The following is a 19,934-nucleotide window of genomic DNA, read 5'->3' on the forward strand; positions in this document are numbered from 1 at the left end:
GTGTCTTGCCGCTGACTTTGATTATTGCAAGTTATACGTATATAGAATGTTCGGTTGCACCCGAACTTAGCCCTTCCTTACTTGTTTTAGCAATAAATTTTCACTGTTTTCAAATGTTGTTTCGTAGTAAGACTGTACATTACAAAATGACAAACTAATCTCACTATAAGTCAAGTGTAGAAGTGAATAAGTTGGAGGATGGAGTCATGTGTAGAAGTTCACGCAAGTGAGGAAAGTTCTCTGATCGCCATTCACTTGGGAGTGGCCAGAAACGATTCTGCAATTATGGAAATGTAGACGCATGAAACTGCATTGGCATAAGAATAACGGTTTTGTATTTGTGCGGAAATAAAAATACGTGCTGTCGTCGTCTATAAAATGTAATTTTGTTCTCTTCCAGCATTGACACAATCTCAGCGGCGTTGACACAATTTGTCTTCCTTTGAAGTGCTTTCCTGCTTTCTACTAGCGAGATAATCTTTTATACGTGCTTATTTCGTTTTCCCTATTACCTTCTTCTTCTTAGCTGTTGCCACTTTAAGCTGGCGCGTTCCATGTTGTAAGTCTTTGGGCGTATTATCAAGTAGTGCATTGACTTTGAAAATAAAATAGTGTATACATTTCATGTAAACACTTGTTATATTGTAGCCTTTTTGACAGGGCCATTGTGTTCGAGACTGATTTCGCTAATTCTTTCGCTTTCTACAAATTTGGCGTTAAGGGTTTCTGAATATTATTATATTCAATTTGTTTACCTTATTTATAAATAGCGTCTGATTAGGTAAATAACTGTTGCTAAGTTTATTCAAGCAGTCATAGTAACCAAAATACGTGACAGTCGAGATTAGCCTCGATCTCGGAGTTTTGGCAATATTTCCGGTATAAATCAGCTATAGGCCATGAGGTGCACATGTTCGACATCTGAGGACTTGAGAAGCTATAGTTCCACTTTTGGACGTGATTATATTCTCAAGTGAAGCACCAAAATTGCTTAAATTTAGTAGGTGGTTGCTAATTTAAATGTTTCTGACGCATCTATTTATGGATTTATCAACCTTTTATTAGCTTTCAACATAACTGTTACATGGAAAAAGTGTATGGTTATAAGCTGATTTCATCTTTCTTTTGAGCCAATAAAAGCACCCCTTCACTTGATACTAATTTTGTTATAAGCCGCGGCTGGGATTGTCCTCTGAGTCTTAAGCAAATTTTGATTTTTCCGGTTTCGCCTAAGTTTTTGACCGCCATTCGCTTGATTGTTGAACGGTTTCCACATAATATTCATAAACTCATGTCTCGTCACTAGTGGTGAAACATATATACCTCATGCTGAACTAGCTTTAAATAGTTAAGTTTGTGAGATGTACGTACTGAACCACTAAATGGCGAAATATATCACTTGTTAAAAATTACCACTCACAGAAGCACCTTTTCACTAAGATACTGCACAAAAAATTAACAGTTTTTATTTTAATTTCAAGTACATTGTGACAAATAAGCATCCGGAAATTGTAATTAAATTCCGCGGTTAAATGATATTTCAAAAACATTTACTTTGCTAAGTTGGTAGGGCTGTTCTTAATTACTATACCAAATATGAGCGCGATTTTTCAAGCAGCTGCTTAAGTCGGTACATCGCAGTAGTGCGTTGCAATTTTTACAATGGATCAAAATATCGTACAAAAATTTGACTTCAATCGTTTATTTTTAACCAAATTTATGAAATCTCAACGAGGAAGCAAGTAACGTGTAGGCTATAAATCAGTCGCGCTAATCACTTAAATATTGAATTACGGGTGTACTACCGACACATGTTAAGTGAAATTTCAAATCTTTCAAACTAGGCTTTACCAACATTCCCCATCCGCATTAGCACAGCTTACAAATGGTAATTCACTAGCCGCAAAAAGTATATTTCGCATCCCATCAGATTCTTTCATTTTGTATTTTTTGGTTAAAATCGTTTAAAAAGTGATCAAAATCGCTCTAAGCATATACCTAGGCTTTGCACTTCGCTTGCATTCTAAATTATCCAATCGTTACTCAGCTCTTTTTTATTTAGAAAATGTAGATATATTTCAAACTCAAAACAATTGTGATGTTCTGTTGGTGTTCTTTTGCACATCATTGATATTAAGGGCACAATTTCAACACGTGTTATTTACTAGAGAAATTAGTGGTGAAAACAAAAACATGCAAGACGACCATTGAGTAAGTTCCTAGTGGTATGGACTCATATGTTACTCGTACAAACACTCAAAATAAAACAAAGAAGGGCAATGTAAAAATATGCCTTATTATGTTTATTTAAGCCCCATGATCCATGCAAAATGAATGACTTCATTATTCGCCTTGAAAACAGCTACAATCACGGGCCAAGAATGATATTAAATAAAACAAGATTACATCCAAGGTGCGTTCCAAAGTAAACAGAATTCTAGCGCACCCTGGTGACGCCATCTATATGTCGACTGGTGCGTAAGAATCTGCTATCTTTATTGATTTTCCAGTGAGAATATCATGAAATCCAACATTCGTAGGATATCATTAAAGAAGTTTATTTGACCAAAAATCACATTTTAACCATTGACCACTCACCATATTCACCTTGTCGGAAAAATGCATTTGTCCATGAAAGGAAAACGTTATGCAGACGTAGGGGCTATTCAAAAGGCTTGCACCGGCATACTGGCGGTCATACCGGCCAACGAGCTAAAACACTCGTTCGACATGCTTTTGGACCGTGCAAAAAGCTGTATTGAAGCAGAAGGAGACTATAAATTGATTTTGCCGAAAAAACCATTTGTTCTGTTTTTTTTTTAAGTCCTTCATACTTTGGAACGCACTGTGTGTACATTCGGTGTCCCTTATTTTCTTAGTTGATTTTGTTTCAACCGTCCCCTGAAGTTTCAGCGTTTTGCTTTGAAGGGTTATACGAGAATTTTACAATAAAATATCTAAGCTTTTAAGATGTCAGTGCTGCATCCTGTAAGTATGGTGAGTATGCGTACGTTGTCAGTAGGTGTGCCCACAAAGTTTTGTCCTATTATTGCTTCTTACATGCATACATACATATGTATGCATTTATAGGCATACCTATACTTGTATGCTCATTAAACTGTGCGTGTGTTGATCTCTGCAGATGACTTGATTTTGAATCTATATGTTCCGCAAAGTATTGCGTAAATAAGTCGAAGAGTTGACGTGCGGATTTAAGCACTTAGATTCTGGAGTGCTGGTTGATATACCCAGGTGTAATAGTTAATATAAGTCTGTTTATATTTTACATAAGCGTAGCTATCAGTAAAGAAGAAACCACGAGGTGGCTCTTCTACAAAGTCTTGTTTGAAGTAGTCAGTACTAAAATATTTACTTCCAGCTGAGAATTTCACCTAAATAATATCCAGCACCATAACGGAACACTAATAACAATAAAAATAAATAAAATGCACTTGACAAGTAAAGAAGCGATAAATTGGAGTGTAAAGGAACATTTTATACGGTCACAGCTTGGAAAGATCAAAGCCAGGAAAATATTTCATTGCACTTGCAACATTATTTCAAAAATTAATTCAATATTCATTATTCGACAAAATGGTAAATGGAAAATGAATCTAAGGCACGCCATTAGCGGTGAAACATTTCCCGTTTTGCAAAAATGCTGTGTATGCAATATTTTACATAAACTTAGAAGCTTATAATTAATATAGTTTTTAAATTTAAAAATGCTTTAGTACAACAAAACGCGACCATAAATTTCCATTAAATTATTGACAACCTTTGTTTGATTTTCTCAAAAGGAAAATTGTACGACGCAGCTAACCGAAAGTTCCCTTCCGCTATGTATCACACCAAAACACACTCATTGAAACAAATCAGAAATAAATTAAGCTTGTTTTTATAGTAAGAGTAAACGTCAAAAGTCCGAGTGCGGAACTTTAATCCGCTAAAACTAACCTACTCTCAAATCATGTTTCTCCCCTGGAACCACCGGATTAAGTACGACTTCATGGGAGAGAAAAAGACTTTAAGTCTCATCTATCATGCGGACTTACTGATGAATAATATACTGTATATGGCTTAGATTTGTCATAATTAGAACTGACAGCTTTCCATTTGCTAGAGGACTGACACATGAGTGCTGTCAAATTTTACATCGAAAAATTACCGCCAAGTGACGTTTTTAACTTTTCCCTTACATATAAAAAACGAGGGCATTGAAAAAATACGTGCTCAGAGTGTTCTATGCATTCTGTGCATGTCGGACAGTATGGACTACGGTCGTAAAGGAATCGTAACAGATTACTTCTAAAGCATCCATGTTCACTCAGTATTAGCGTTAAATGGATGTCTTGGTTTCCATCTGGTTTATTTATTCACGGTGTGTCCACCGTTCTTTAGTTGAGGTTTGCCAACGTTGCTGCCAAATTGTGATGCTTTTGATTTCTTCCTCTTTTTACGCATACAGACGGAATGAATCTCCCTAGATGTCAGTAGGCGGCATGTTAGCTAGAACATCAGAAGCATCGCTTGATATCGTTCGGAAAGCACTTGTTACTTGTAAACAGTAAGCCTATGCACAGCGGTCATTTGTTTGCATGTGCTTGTATATCGAGTACCTGCATCTACATTGGTGCTGCATACTAAATTGCGTAACTCATTGATTTTGCTATTATAGCTCGCCGGCTGGAATGCACATAGCCCCTGTTGGCCATCATTCTTGATAGAGCAATATATATTTTGTTTGCTTTACCCGAAGTATACGTCAGGTGTTGCTTAAATTTTAATTTGGAGTCCAATATTACTCCCTGATACTTCTTGTGGCTGTGGAATAATGTCGCATTCCCCTATGGTGAGTGATAGCCTTTCTTCCAATTTCTTTGTGCTTATGAGCAAGACTTTCGTTTTTTGCTCAGCCAACTCTAAACTCATGGTAACAAACCATCGACTCAGACCATTTACATTTGCTAAAACTGAATTTGAGCTGGAGATCATCCACATTTTTAGTCACTCCTAACACTATATGCATATATATGTACATATGCGATTGTTTTCAAGTTTTTTGGTTCATGTATGTATTCTTAACACCCCGTTGTATATCAAGTTCCATAGTAGAGCGTCTAGGACCGAGCTTTGCGGTACTCCACTCGAGATAGTGTAGTTCTGAGTGCCCTAGTCCGTGTCGAATAACAATCTCCTATTTTCGAAATAACTCATTATAATATTTACGAGATACTTGGGTGTGCGTATATCGTATAGGCTTTTGATTATATTTTCCCATTTCAGCTAGAGCCAGAAGTGAGTAGATTAATTGTACTAATTATACATATATGAATTAGGTACTTGGAAATTTGATTTAAACCATTTTTTTTTTGGTAAATTATATATTTATTTGCACTAATTTAGTTCTTATTTATTTAAAATATACCACAATACTAAACATCCCCAACTATGGAACCAGAATTTTGCTTTTTCGCTAATGAGGGCTTTTGGCTTGTATGCTTATCTGCTTAACTATGCCTTCTAGACATCCTGCTAAACATGATATCACAGAAATGAAGAGGTCCAATACCTTTGCAGAAGACTTTTGACAAAAGCATTGCGGCAACTGTTTTTTTGTCTTTCTGCTTATTAAAAAACTTCTTCAACAATGACAATTTTTTCATCTATAAAAATTAGTCGTTGACCGCCTATTACTGAAGAAAACGTTTGCATCGTTTTCATTACTGGCGTAGACACCGCTAAAGCGGTTATAGCTGAGCTTCAAAGCTGGAGTGTTCTCTACCAGCTGGACAACGTGAACTTGCCAGCGCAGTCGCTGTCTCCTGATTCGCTGACCTATATCAATGTCATCGTAAAACTCGTACATCTCATCGTTCCATCGAATGCGGTACCCACCGTTGCCAATGCGAAAATGACCAAAAATCGAGAGAAAAAAAAACTTTCTTTCGGACACTACTAACTCCGACTCATCAGATGATGTCATTGTCCATGCCTTCGCACCTAATAGCAGGACGTGAATAATGAGAGACATGTAAAGCTTTGACTTTGTTCCTTACATCCATTCCCCTTGATATGGATCAAATTTTCCTATTAACATTTATGAAAATGTGTTCCATTCATTTCCGTTTGTGTACATATATATTATACTTACATATGTAGTAGATCAATATAGTATATGGTATAAAGTTTAAAATTCTTATATTAGATATATTGGTCATATATTGAGCATATTTTATCTAGGTCTTGTATATCATAATACATGATTGTCAGAAATAGCTAGTCACTGGATTTCATTCATATACCTCACAGAATGATCAATATATAATATGACTGAGATTCCTTACGTTACGTATTTAAGAGCTAGGGAAAGTATTTAATCGATTTATATATTTTTGACACGAGCATGCACTGTTATCAGGTAAAAACTACTTGTGAATGTTATTAAGATATGTTACATGTTGAATCATGTCAGCCGTATAAAATTAACCGGAAGATCAAAAATATTTACATTAGGTATATTGGGACAACTTCCCTTATTAAACTGATTTGATCCGTTTTTGACACAAGAGCTGTTATCATAGAAATTTTCCCTCCGAATTTCAATTCTATACCACAGAGATTGACAAAAATGTCTGGTAAAACTTCGGCGGGATACATACATATGTATATTCTGTATTTATGGCCTATAAAATTGGAAACGCTGTAAAGACTTCTTCTCGGTAAGGTAAGTTATAGGTTTTCGGCAAAGTAGTTATAGTGGCCACATGACAAATAAATTTGTTTAATAATACTGTACAATTAGTACTGTAGTTTTTTCAATAACAAACACATTTTTCAATAACAAAAATTGTTGGTAAACTGATTCATTGTGCAAGGTAAGATAAGAGACGTGGCTGTGACAGGAGTACATTATACAAAAAACAGAAATTCATGAATTTGTGCAAATGAGTGACAACTCTTCGGTAAACAAACTGTGCTATTAATCAGATAAATAAAGTTTATAAATTTTATAAATTTTAACGTTTACTGCGTAGCGCATCATCAAATTTCTAAGGATGACAAAGTTGTAAGTGCTAAATTAGTTATTAAGAGAGCAACAAAGGCGACGGTGCAGAAATACTCAGAGAGCATTGAAACCAAAGCGGCAATTTTTGTTTATTGTGCATTTTTCGTTTACCCAACATTTGCCGTTTGGTTTTTGGGACACATGTTCCTTGTCGTAAGGCGCAATTCATAGATTAGTCCAGTCATTTATGCTTAACATCCATTCTCATTCTCATTCACTTAGGACAATTCTCATAAAAACTGTTATCGACGATGAGAAAGTGGATGATAACTCAACCCATTCCCAATATATTGGTACTGCTTGAGCTCGACAGATTAATAAATAAATATTTACACAAATCAAGAAGCAGTTAAGGTAACGGGATACATCTTTGCACGAATAAAGCTTTTGAAGTATGCCACATTATGACTAAATATTTTTCAAATCCAAAAAAACATTTTTGAGCCCCTGCGCACCGAATATTATGATCCTAGTACCTACTTGTATAATTGATTTTTGATGTCAACCCTCCGGTGGCATTTTACACCTTAAATTATTTCCTTGGCGTTCATTCTTGTAAGTTGCAAGACAAAAAAATTTTGGGTTGCACCCAAAGTAAGCGCTTTCTTACTTGTGTGATTTAAGGCATTGTAAAAAACTTAAATAATTTCAACGGCCAATTGCAAGAATATTCTCTATGTTCGGTTGCATCTGGTCTTAGCCCTTCCTTACTTACTTCCATCTTGTTTTGTTAATGTCTTCGTCCAGCCTTGAAAGTAATAAATGCTTCAATAATTTTCCTGTGTCGGGAATCAAACTTACTTGGAACTGTGAGCAACAAAAGTTCACCTCAATAAGGCAATTTAAGTGCAGTAAATACACGCTTTCTTTCAAAAAAAGTTTCTTGTCTCGTTTTATATAAGTGTGTAAGTAGTTTGTGGCTTAATTAACTATTGTAACGCTTCGTGGTAGTTCGAGTAAACAATTACAAAGTAAATGAAACGAGGCCAAAACACCTTGTTCCCACCTGGCCTGTTCCGTAGAGTTAAGATAGAATCTCCGCAAAGTAACTTTTTTATTCATGCATCATTTACACTGATGGTGAGATGATGACTTGGGTAAGAAAACATATGGCTAGAATAGTTTGCCTGATGACAAAATATATTCCACTGAAATACTTTCACAAGTTATGAAGCTCATTTCCTCATCCTTTCAATAGTTCACCTTGGTATGGAAGTATTACGAAGGAAATTCTAGCAACCATGGATCGGTTTCGCATGTTTACTATGGTGCATCCTTAAATCTCTATTTTGCTGAAAGATCTTGGTTGCGGGTTGACAAAATCCAACTCATGCAACCAACAAGGAATGCTATAGAGCCAGGATTAATGAATTTTTCTTGCCTGAATTGAGGATGTTGATGTGAACAACTCTTAGTTCCAACAAGATGGCACTACATGCCTTACAACCGACCAAACAATCAATTTATTCATGAAAACGTTTGGTGGGTGTATTATCTCGCCCCAAAGGCCTGTGTCGTAGTTTCCTAAATAAGGGCGATTCACTTTCGGATAAATCGTTTCTACGAGGTTATTGTGAAGTCGCTTGTCTACACAGATAAGCACAAGATGTATGAGTCAACGCTATAAGAAGTGGTCGAAAATTTGACCTCGCGACTGGAATTTATTCGAGTCAGTCTCGGCAGTCACATTCCAAAAATAATTTTTAAAACATAATGACAAACCCTTATACTTAAAATAAAGCTAAATTCTTAGCAATAACAATAATTTTTCTTATCTCTTGAGTCTTTTCGCACACACATTCGTTTATGTGGCTTTAAAAATATGTACTATATATTTCTATTGTGTGCCAAACATTTGAGGGGTTTGCGGTAAGAATAGTGGCGCCAAAAGTGAAAGCAAAAAACTGAAAAGCAAACATTTTGTTAGTGTGCTACAGCTTCGACTGCGCCAAAAGCAGCAGAATCTCACCGAAACTTGAAAGCTGGTACGTGACGCAAAAGGATAACCTGGTAAATAACAACAAAAAACGTCGTCTCCAAATACTGCGATTGAGTCATTGTGACCTGACTTTCGATGACGTAGTTGCAAACATTTATGTATATATGTGTGTGTATTATTACTTGAGTGTGTGTTTGCAAAGGGCGAGATGAAGGTGATGGCAAATAGATTTTTAACTGTAACTAATCAATGAGTTTCGGCACGTTTAAGATAATAGAAAACAGAAATGTGTACATTGAGGCGCACATTACGGGTATTTGGTATCAGTCACGATCCACAAATTTTGCGTGGCATCACTGAGGGAGGCCATTACTGCGTCTCTATGCTGATAATGAGTTCTACATAAATTAATTTTATCGACTGCAATTTGCATGAATTATAAAGTGTACACTGACTGCTGAACTCTCTGCGAAGAGTATACATTAGAGTGGGTCAAAAAAACACCGCATGTTTTCTTTCGATCCATGCTGTAAATTCTTTGATGGGCATCTCTAGAAGAGGCCTTACAAGTGTGAGCTATAAATTAGAACAGGTACCAGTAACCTAATGGTTTCATAAATATTTCTTTATTATCAGATAACAATATCTGTATCTCGATTTCAACTCTTTGAAGAAAATATTTCGTGGATTTTGTTTAAAACTGAATTTACTTCTAAAAAGATCCAAAAAGATTTTTTCTTAAACCTTACCGAAAAATTATGTAGACCATTTTTGTAGAACAGAAATTTTCCTGAAGTAAATTGTGTAAATTTTAATTTAAAATGGTTTGTCATTGAGTTATAAAGTTAAAAATAAAAAACAAATTTTCCTTAATTTCACAAAAACCAGCCGCTAAATGTTGTACGCAGTTAAATGTTTGCATCATATATGGTATGTACTTTATTCACTTGATACGCCGTGTCGTCTAAGTAACAAAGAATGTGCTATAAATGTTAGTTTAACTGCGTATAACTTTTGAATGAATAATATATCTTTTTTTAATGGAGTGTCCCTCTTTTCAAGTTATAATTTTACTTGCTTAATACAAAATCAAAAAGTCCCGTGAGAAAATAAATATAATTTAGGTCAAATTTAAACAGAAAATAAAGAACTTATTCTCTTTGAATCTTGGTTTTTAGTACATATTTCTTAGAAATATAAACACGCATCTCACCAGATTCCACTTAAAATTATGCATAATTATCGAGCATTAATTGGTTTCCTTTTAACTGAATAATATACATATAATGAATATTTAACTACAATGGAAAATTATGAAATGTCATTTCAGCAGAAGTACCTATCCTTTGACTGATCGTTCATGGATAAATAGCCACGTAGCGACCAGTGACACACATATCTACTTACAATATTAGCTCTACGTTTTATTATCGTATTTATCCACCAAATTCACTAGGAATCATCTGGAGACCGAAAAAAATTAAACGAAAGGATATTCAGAAAAATATATTATCCAAAAATTCAAAGGAAAAGCGAAGACTAAAAAACGAAATTTCTCCTTGCAATCCAACTATGATTCAATTTCGTCAATATTATGCTCTGCACTGAGAACTGAGAAGTGAAGTTATTAAAAACACACAAAAGATAAGTTTTCTGTGCTTAAATAGATTTTAAAAGCATGACTTGATCAGCTGTATTGTAAGAGTAGGTTGAACTCATCGAAACACAGATGAAGAATTTTCAGTTAAGTCTTTAGTGGAGTAATAGCTCGTAGAAGTAGTCGACGGGGACAGAGAAAATGAAGGGTAAATTAAAAAGGCCCCGGCCTGGCACATACATGACTGTCTTAAAATTAAATCTATATGATTTAGTTATAAACTTGACAGCTGTCGGATCATAGGTTTGTGAATTGTATCATTTATAGTGAAGAATGTTGTGAAAAAAAATTGTAAAGAGTATTTCGAGTGTTGATAAAATATTGCTTTTTGAAAGGCACAAATACAGTTGAAACAAAAACTTGGCTTCATGACAAGTTTCCGAATACTGTCCCAAGGAAACAACCATCAGTCACAGGTATGTGAAGTTCAGACATATTGAAATAAGCACTAAAAGGTTTGAATTCAGTGAACGCCCAAAAAAGTTTTTTACCGACGAAAACATCAAAAAAGTCCAGAAAATAATTTTGAATGACCGTAAAGTGAAGTTGTTCGAGTTCACAGGCACTCTAAGGATACGAACTGAATGAGTACATCAGGCTAAGGTTCGCTGTAACTGAGGTCAATTTTGAAGCAGTCAGAGGGTCTCTGTAAGCAGTTATCAATCATCCTTGTAGGAAATAATGTTGAGTAAAAAACACAAATTTGGCAAAAGCAAGTATTCTACTGTGGTAGGCCGGGGAATTTTTAATTGACTCCTTATTTTAATGATGATGCGGTCATGCAAAAGTTTTCCTAAAAGAATTCGGTAGAGGGGGTTCCCAGCTAACACACCAGCGGTTGGTTGTCTCCAAACACCTTGAGAGTCAGAACAAACATTTTCGCGCAACGTGTTTTTGTGAGTGGCTCAAGACTAAAATGCAGCGCTCTCCTAAATTCTGTGTGAAACTCGGTAAATCTGCGACAGAGATATGATCAAGCAGGCTTACCCAGATGTTGGTTTAGCAAGAACGGGTGTGTTTCGGTGGCACCATGTTTTTTTGGCAGCCGGGAAGAGGTCGGTCATGAATGAGCAAATTCAAAGTGAAGACGGTGCCCATCGTCTTTTTTGACATCAAAGGCGTCGTCCACCATGAATTTGTTCCTTCTGGACAAACCGTCAATGCCAAGTTTTACGTGGAAGTCCTCAAGAGACTCAAACGAAGAATCAATCGGGTCCGGCAAGACATCGCATTCCATTGGAAGTTGCACCACGATAACGCTCCGGCTCACACCGCCTTTGCTGTGAACAGCTACCTAATAAAGGGCTCCCAACGCTTCCGCAGCCACCCAACAGCCCAGAAATGGCCCCCACGGACTTTTTTGTGTCATTGCCTGAAAAGGCCGATGAAAGGCAAGCATTTTGAGACGACAGAGGGAATTCAAACAGCATGCGCCTCGGCTCTCAAGGCTTTCCGGAAAATGCATTCCGTAACGCCTTCAATGCTTCGAAAACGCGCTGGCAGCTCTGCGTCGACGCAGAAGGAGCCAATTTTGAAATTTTGTGAAGAATTGTAACGATTGGTTCAATAATTTCTTTTTTTAGTCGTCGTATTACGATCTGGACAAACCGTGTACGTGTTAAATTTAATTCTACTAACTAAAAGACAGGCGATCAAATCCCATATAAGATCCATACTTGAATAGTAAAGCAAATGAGAAGGTTTCGTAATAGATTTTTTATCGTCAGCATATTAAATACAAAAATATGCGTTACCAAAATATACAAACTTTGAGTGAATGACTAACAAAGTTCACTCTAATGTACATTAATATATATTGAGGTTTGTTTCATAAGTGTTACTAACAGTTAACTATCAGGAAGAACGATAATCCAAGTAACTTACTTATCTTGCTTTAAAACTTTTCAATTAATGACACTTTGTGGCCTTGGCATGGGCCTATTCATCCCGTTTATAATTTAGAGTTTCTCATAGCGCCGAGGGACAAGATACAAGTATTTTCATTTCACTTTAGTAATTAAGAAAATTTGTTGAGAGATAGTTTACATTATTGAACTTATATGTGAATTCAAAGTTTTCAAATGTAAACTTCTTTTAAATTGATTTTTTGCGACTGAGTTATGAAAGCAATGAACATGTGGAACTAAAAATAACCATTCATGCGTTTTCCGATATCCATTTTCCAGTTCAGTTTGGTTTCGATATCGACTTTCTGTTAGTATAATACTCACCCCAAATTGCGATTATTAAATAAAGTACACACTATGGTTTCTTTAAAATAGGTTTTATTGTTTGATTTCAAAGATTCTGTGTTTAACAATGTCCATTAAATACAAGGCCATGCCATTCGAAATATTGTGACGTAAATGGTTCTCCATTCTGATTGTTGCAAAAATATTATACAAAAAAATTAAAAACATAAAAACACGTATCAGTCTAGTGTATAATAATAATTCGTTGAAATGATTAAACACTTTTTAATTTTGATTTCTTTGTATCCTTTAATTATTCCAAACAATTATTGTTCTAATTAGTACCAAAATACATTATGTGGCTTGCTGTTTCAAATTCCAGCCGTGTTGTAATTCTATTCGACCAAAGAGATATCAATTCTATCGTAGTGGGTGTTTTTTCAGACGCCTGGTTTTCAATCGGGCAATATGTATGTTTTCGGATTTGATTCTTTTGACAGTTGTTGTTAGGTTTATACTTGATTTGGTTGGCCATTCCATAGTGCACAGACTAACTCCGGAGAAACATTTGTAAGACGCGCATATTTATTATCAAAATGAAGGTATGTTTCTGTAATATTAAATTTTATGCGCTTCAGTTTTTCTTGAAAACCGCGTGTCTAAAAAAACACCATTTATGTGACTGGTGTACATGACATTTGTTTGTTGCTCGAGTTGCACGACCTTGTATTTTATAAATAGTATATATGTAGTAAGCCAATTCATTATTATTATCTGACTCTTTAATAATTCTTTTTTTATTAAATATTATCAGCGTAACAATAGATACACATAAATATATCGCTTGAATAAAATTCAAATAGTTACATGAACATTTTGATATTCGTTTACTTAGCCTAGAATTTGTCCTTCATATTTTTATATACATATGTATGTAAATTTATAGGTGTTTATTCAGAAAATTATTTCACATTTGGAGATTGAACTATTCAAATAATTAACTAGAATATTTATACTAAGTTTTACGTCTAAGATTTTGGGCTAATATTTTACAATTTTTTTTCCTTTACATAGATACAGTTAAATACATAAATACATATTTATACATTTATAAATTCAAACGTAGCGAAAGTGTGTATAAAGCATGAAACTGTTTAACTGTAAATAGGTTGCATATACACATATGCACATGTTCGCGCTTGGCTAGCGCAGATATTACACGGATAAATTGAAAAAATTCGTCACTTTATTAACAGTTAGTTGTTGCTGAAAATGTAAGCATTTCAATTCTATATATGTACATAGATACATACTCAGATGAGGTATATAACATTGAAGAAATTGTTGTAAAAAGCTTCGTTCAGCAATCAGACTGTACTATACTATTACATTTTATTTCGTTTTAATTCTTTTTATTGTGGAGTATCTTTCGGAGAAAAAATTGTGACTAAGAAATTATAAATTAATATGGAAGGCATAAATCGAATTAACAATAAAAGTTGTGCAGAAAAAAGTCAACACCCACGTAGACAGCGAAGCAGCAATCAAGACAGTAACCTCGTAACGCATATCGAATAGAAGTGTCTTGGGAAGCAGGGCAGCAGGGCAGCAGTGGAAAGTGTTGCCAGAAGCAAGTAACTTCACTTCTAGTCAGTGCCAAGCCACAAATGCATCGAGGGCAATGAAAGAGTGGACAAGACTGCCAAGTATGGTGTACGACTATTGAGAAACCCATGTATTGTCTATACGATGCTCTTGACAGAAGTATGGTAAAGAAAATCATAACCCGAAGGAACGAGCTACCTGGGTGCAAAACTACAAAAGTTATCTGCAAAACGATAGATCGGAAGTACACAAAATTCCTATTTGCACTCAACTAAAGAGACTGTAGGAACATGATCGGAATATTAACTAGTCACTAACTGGTGGCGATAGATGCCCGCAGATTGGGGTCGATAGATCAAGAAGACTGCAGGATATGTCTAGAGTAACGCACCACGGAGACAACGAAGCATCTTCTGTGCGCGCTTGTACCGCATTGGCAAGATTACGCTGTAAACATCTGGGATCCAAACGGTATGATTCACTGGTGGAGCTATGGATTATGAGGCCACAGAGTCTATAAAAATTCGCGTCAAGCGCAGGCATATTAAACGATGACTGCTCCTCACGACACATGAGCAGTTTCTTGAGGAGAAAAGTATGTTTCCAGATCGAAATCTCAAATACAGAAGTTAACTGACTTGTACTACCGTTTAAAAGAAAGAAATATGTGGTTTAAAAGGAATCTTGCAGAAGTAATTATATTATTGTCGTGATAACACCGCTTGGTCAAAATATCAGTTGGTATATGTCAAGCGGATGACATTTAACCAAACTATACGTGTACAACTAAACCTCCTTTACAGTTATACCCTTTCGCTACAAATACACACTCGCCGCCTCCAACCGTATCTGAATTGATCGCATGCTTTCAGATCCCCGACGTCATTTGTCCATTCTTGGCGTCAATCCAATCACAGCTTAGTGCCGTGTTGTTGTTCGACGCTAACGCCACCGGCGTCACAACAGTTGTACGTTGACTGTCGCGTGCCGGGTAGTACACGACCGGTCCCGGCGAGGGCGCCCGATTGCGTTTGATCTTCACCACACCCGGCGAACCGGTCTGCACCAAACGCACATTTTTCAAGGTACTGTTGTTCGAGCCGCCGCCGGTAACTAGGTATGTGCCTGTTGTACTGCGCTGCGTACCGTGTCGTGAAAACCGGCCCGATGAACGATGATTTATTGTGCCGTCACCGTTGTTCGATATAGAACTCTCGTAGTGAATAAGATCGGGTTGATCGCGGCTGAGGCGGCGTTTGAAAAAAATCAACAAGAAAATACGTTTGAACTTCTCGCCGAAAATGACGTAAATTAAGAAATTCGCGCTACTATTGATCGTCACCAGCAAATTGGAGATTTTCGTTAGGGAGTGATCGATTTTATTATAGAAAGCCTCATCGATATTTACGACAAGCGCAAGAAAGTTTAAGAGAAAGAAGACAATTACGATGAAGATCAGCATAGTCGCTAAGCCAATTTCACGCTTCTCGGAGCGCGACAATCGTTGGCGTTCACGATTCGCACGCTTTACTTTGCGATAGATCAGGCAATTGAGTATGGCTAACGTGAGGAATGGTATTATATAATTGATAATCAGATAACACCAATGTATGTAGATATTGATGTATGTTTGATTTTTTCGTAAAGGCGACGGTCGTAAGCAATGATACACTATCTCACTACCCTCAGGCTGGTAACTCACCGTCATAACTTCCCAGAAGCGTGGCAGGTTGTACAGCAACGACAGTGTACAACAAACAATGAAGTAGATTTTGGCGCGTCCATATGTACAAAGCGCACGTGACTTGAGCGGATGGCAAACGGCCACATAACGCTCCAAAGTCACGGTGAACGTCATGTATATGCTAGCCGTTTGCGCCGTCAGACCGATGGGGAAGATCGACGGTGATATAAACGGATAAATATAGTTGTAATAATAGAAGAAATAACCCGAATATGGATAGACACAGGGAATGCCAAAGAGTAGCATGGATGTGATGATCAAAGTCGTATCACAACGTGCCAAGCCAATGAGCAAATAATTTATGCTGGAACGCATTTGAGGACGTGACAGTATAATCATGGAGATGATATTGCCAATAATACCGAATATGCCGACAATATTCAATACAACGCCACAAACCCAAAACTCTAGACGGGTGTCGTCATCCGGATGATAGACATCCTTACACTGTGTTTCATTCGACTGGTTGCTGTAGAAATTGTGGAAGGTGAAATTCTCTGTCAACTGGGGAAAGAGTGTGCCGTCGTCTGTAGCGCTCTTGCCGAGTGAGTATATTGTAGAATCTGTGGGTGCAATATACTCAACGAAGACGTTGCTGTCCGACACACTCTGTATGAAATCTTGCAAATTGATTGGCGCCGCATCGTAATCATGCGTCGAACTATCCACAACAACATCAGCGGGCGGTAGCAAAGCGGGCTCTTGGCGTAGCAGATCCTGTATGCGTGGAGATGACTTTAGTGCATGAAAAATGTGCGGGTCGAATCCGTGCGTCGCATTGAGTTCAGTCATCGGTCTGCGATAAGAAGCGGGGCCGCAAGCGCACTGGGTACTCGAATGTATTCTAACTTAAAACGATGTAAGTAGGGCAAAAATAACAAGTGCCGCCTGTACTAAGCAGTTAGTGTTGCTAATTTTAAGTTCTGACTTATTCACAGAAACAGTTACTACAACGAAAGTAACTGCTGGCGAAATTATGCAAGAAAAAAGTATATATATTTTAAATCGATGTTCTATTAGTCGTTGAACCAAAAAGCCCGTAGCTCTAAGTATTTACAAATTATGCTAGAGCTAAGCTTGTGGGTAAGCAGTGTTTAATATAATAAATAATTTTAAATTCAAATCAAAGTTATAATTTCTTCTTGTTCATCAGCACCGTCTTTGGTCTTATCTCTTAGCAGTATATTCTGTGCAACGCCAGGCTTTAACCTTTTTTCTTTTCGCTTTCAGTTGTCTTTTTTAATTGCTATTAATTTTTTCTAAATTTTCTGTTTTTGTAAATATAATTTAAAGCTCCTTTAATTTTTGTAATTTTGCTTACAAAACTTCAATCTTTTGCATACAAGTAAAGCTTGAAAATATCACAAAACACTGGCCTTAACCTAGAGTACAGTATTTAATCAATAACGCGCTTAAAATTGTTGCAACTTATTTACATAGTTCTTCATTTATTTTTATATACTTTAACAAAAAAAGTTGCAACAATATTTATATGCTTAACAGCTGCTTCTTTGGAGCGTTTAAGACTATTTATAGCAATTTTTACTACTTTTAATCAAGCTTTTTAATTACATACTCTTTTTTTTTGGTTTTTAATTATTATTCAACGTTAAATATTCAATTAGTTATTTCTATCGACAATCTCTTGCTGTATCCTCTTATTACTTCTTAGTAAGTTTTTTCCGCAAAGTATGAAGCATTAAAAAGCACTCAAAGTTATTCACAACCCTCCAGAAAAATATATTTTAACAATCACTCGTAAGCAAAAATAAGAATTTGGACGAATTCACTGTTTAATAAATCCGTTTTATATATTTACAAAAGCTTGCTATTGCATGTCTGACTCTGGCATTTCAAAATTTTATGCATTACCAATATTAAGCATTCTTCATTGCATCCCGCGATTGCAAGTTGGTAGTTCCGGTACAGCCACAGCTCTCTTTGCGCCAAAAAATCTCGTTCTGCGCGCTCCATTAGTTTTATTTTATTCGGTATTATGCTGTGCATGTGCGTTTCAAGCTGATTTCAAGCGGAGATTCTGCATTTTTACTAAATCGCCCTGTAAAAGTGCTTATACATATACATATATGTAAGTATGTATTTCCTTAGTTTAATTTTAGCTTCCGTTGCTTTTTGTAGTTTGGTTTACTGTAAGGATATGACGCTAGTCAACGTCTCTTCGTGAGCATTTCTCTCACTTGTCTCCGGGTCTGTAGTGTTTTCATTGCTTGTCAGCAGCGTCAGTTTGGTTTACCGTTTCCCTTTTATGACCTGATAGTTTTTCCCCATTTCGCAAAGCTTGTCGCCACGGCTGTTCAGTCGTCATCCAAATGGTGCACTGCACTCAAATAGTATGTTGCATTGAAAACTTGTAGTTGCAACCACTTAAGTATCACAAGTATGCTGGTGGATTGGATTGGTAATTGAAGGTTTATGTTAGCGCGAGCTGCAATAAAAAATATGATAAAATTCAATGTTAAATTATGGCCAGTTTTTAAATGTAATATAGAAAAAATAAAATAGGTGATTTTTTAGTTATTTGGTTTTAAAAGCAAATTTAATTATAATATTAATAACTTAAACTAACAATATCCCTTAAGCAATTTTCCGTTAAAGAATTTAATCTAGAGCACAACATTAAAGTTACGAGACGAGACTTCTGATACCTCTAGGCACATGCCAAAAACACTGCTTGAGTTAACAGTTGGTTGTTTTGTGGCTGCCTCATGAAATAAAGGCAATGGTTTTACCAAATTCGCTTAACTGTCAAGAAAAGTATTTTAGTTTGTTAGTCTACTTTTTCAAGAATGGATAAGGAAGCAAAGCAAATGGGTCTCGTAGTAAACGAGGACAAGACGAAATATCTTCTGTCATAAAACAAATAGTCGTCCTCTGGGCTCCTACGTCACTCTTGACAGTCACAACTTCGAGGTCGTAGATAATTTCGTCTATCCTGAATCCAGTATTAACACCAACAACAATGTCAGTCTCGAAATCCAACGCATAATAACTCTTGCCAACAGGTGCTACTTCGGACTGACTAGGCTATTGAGAAGCAAAGTCCTCTCTCGACGAACAAAAACCAAACTCTATAAGTCACTCATTATTCCCGTCCTGTTATATGGTATGGACGGTGACAACATCTGATGAGTCGACGTTAGGAGTTTTCGAGAGAAAGGTTCTGCGGTCCTTTGCGCGTTGGCCACGTCGAATATCGCATTCGATGGAGCGATGAGCTGTATGACACTTGTAGTTCATTTAAGCTATGCTGGCTAGATCATGTCGTCCGAATGGACGAAAATACTCAAGCTCTGAAAGTTTTCGACACAGTACCCACCGGGGAAGCAGAGGAAAAGGAAAACCTCCACTCCGTTAGAGAGATCAGGTGGAGAAAGACCGGGCTGCACTCGGTATTGCCATTTGGCGCCACATTGTAAAAAGAAATGACTGGCAACAGCGCTAACTCGGTTGTAACCATCTTATAGCCTTGACAGACGGCAGCGTTAATCCGGATTAACTGCGCACTTAATCAGATCCAAATTTGTAGGTGACAGACGGCAGCTATTCGAGTTTAAAACTCTCATAAACAGCTCATTGTCCTTTTTATAATATTTTCAATGAAAATTGATAGAAGATAAACATTACGGTTGTTAGCCGACCAATTTTTACCAAACCATTTTTTATTACAAAAACATATCAACACATTATTTTTAAAACTGCATCATAAC

General features: G+C 36.4%; 1 protein-coding gene across 1 annotated transcript; it reads right to left on the reverse strand.

The window, feature by feature from the left end:
• Positions 1-12,942: 12,942 nt before the first annotated feature.
• On the reverse strand, positions 12,943-18,648 carry LOC120782078 (FMRFamide receptor). Its single transcript, XM_040114230.1, has one exon. The coding sequence runs from the start codon at positions 16,996-16,998 to the stop codon at positions 15,331-15,333; it is 1,668 nt and encodes a 555-aa protein (XP_039970164.1). The 5' UTR covers positions 16,999-18,648; the 3' UTR covers positions 12,943-15,330.
• Positions 18,649-19,934: the final 1,286 nt, after the last annotated feature.

Source organism: Bactrocera tryoni, unplaced genomic scaffold (assembly GCF_016617805.1).
Source record: "Bactrocera tryoni isolate S06 unplaced genomic scaffold, CSIRO_BtryS06_freeze2 scaffold_926, whole genome shotgun sequence".
Lineage (NCBI taxonomy): Eukaryota > Metazoa > Arthropoda > Insecta > Diptera > Tephritidae > Bactrocera > Bactrocera tryoni.

Bases quoted from the DNA above. Each gene is read 5' to 3' on its own strand.
- LOC120782078 (XM_040114230.1), bottom strand. From the start codon at position 16,998: ATGACTGAACTCAATGCGACGCACGGATTCGACCCGCACATTTTTCAT.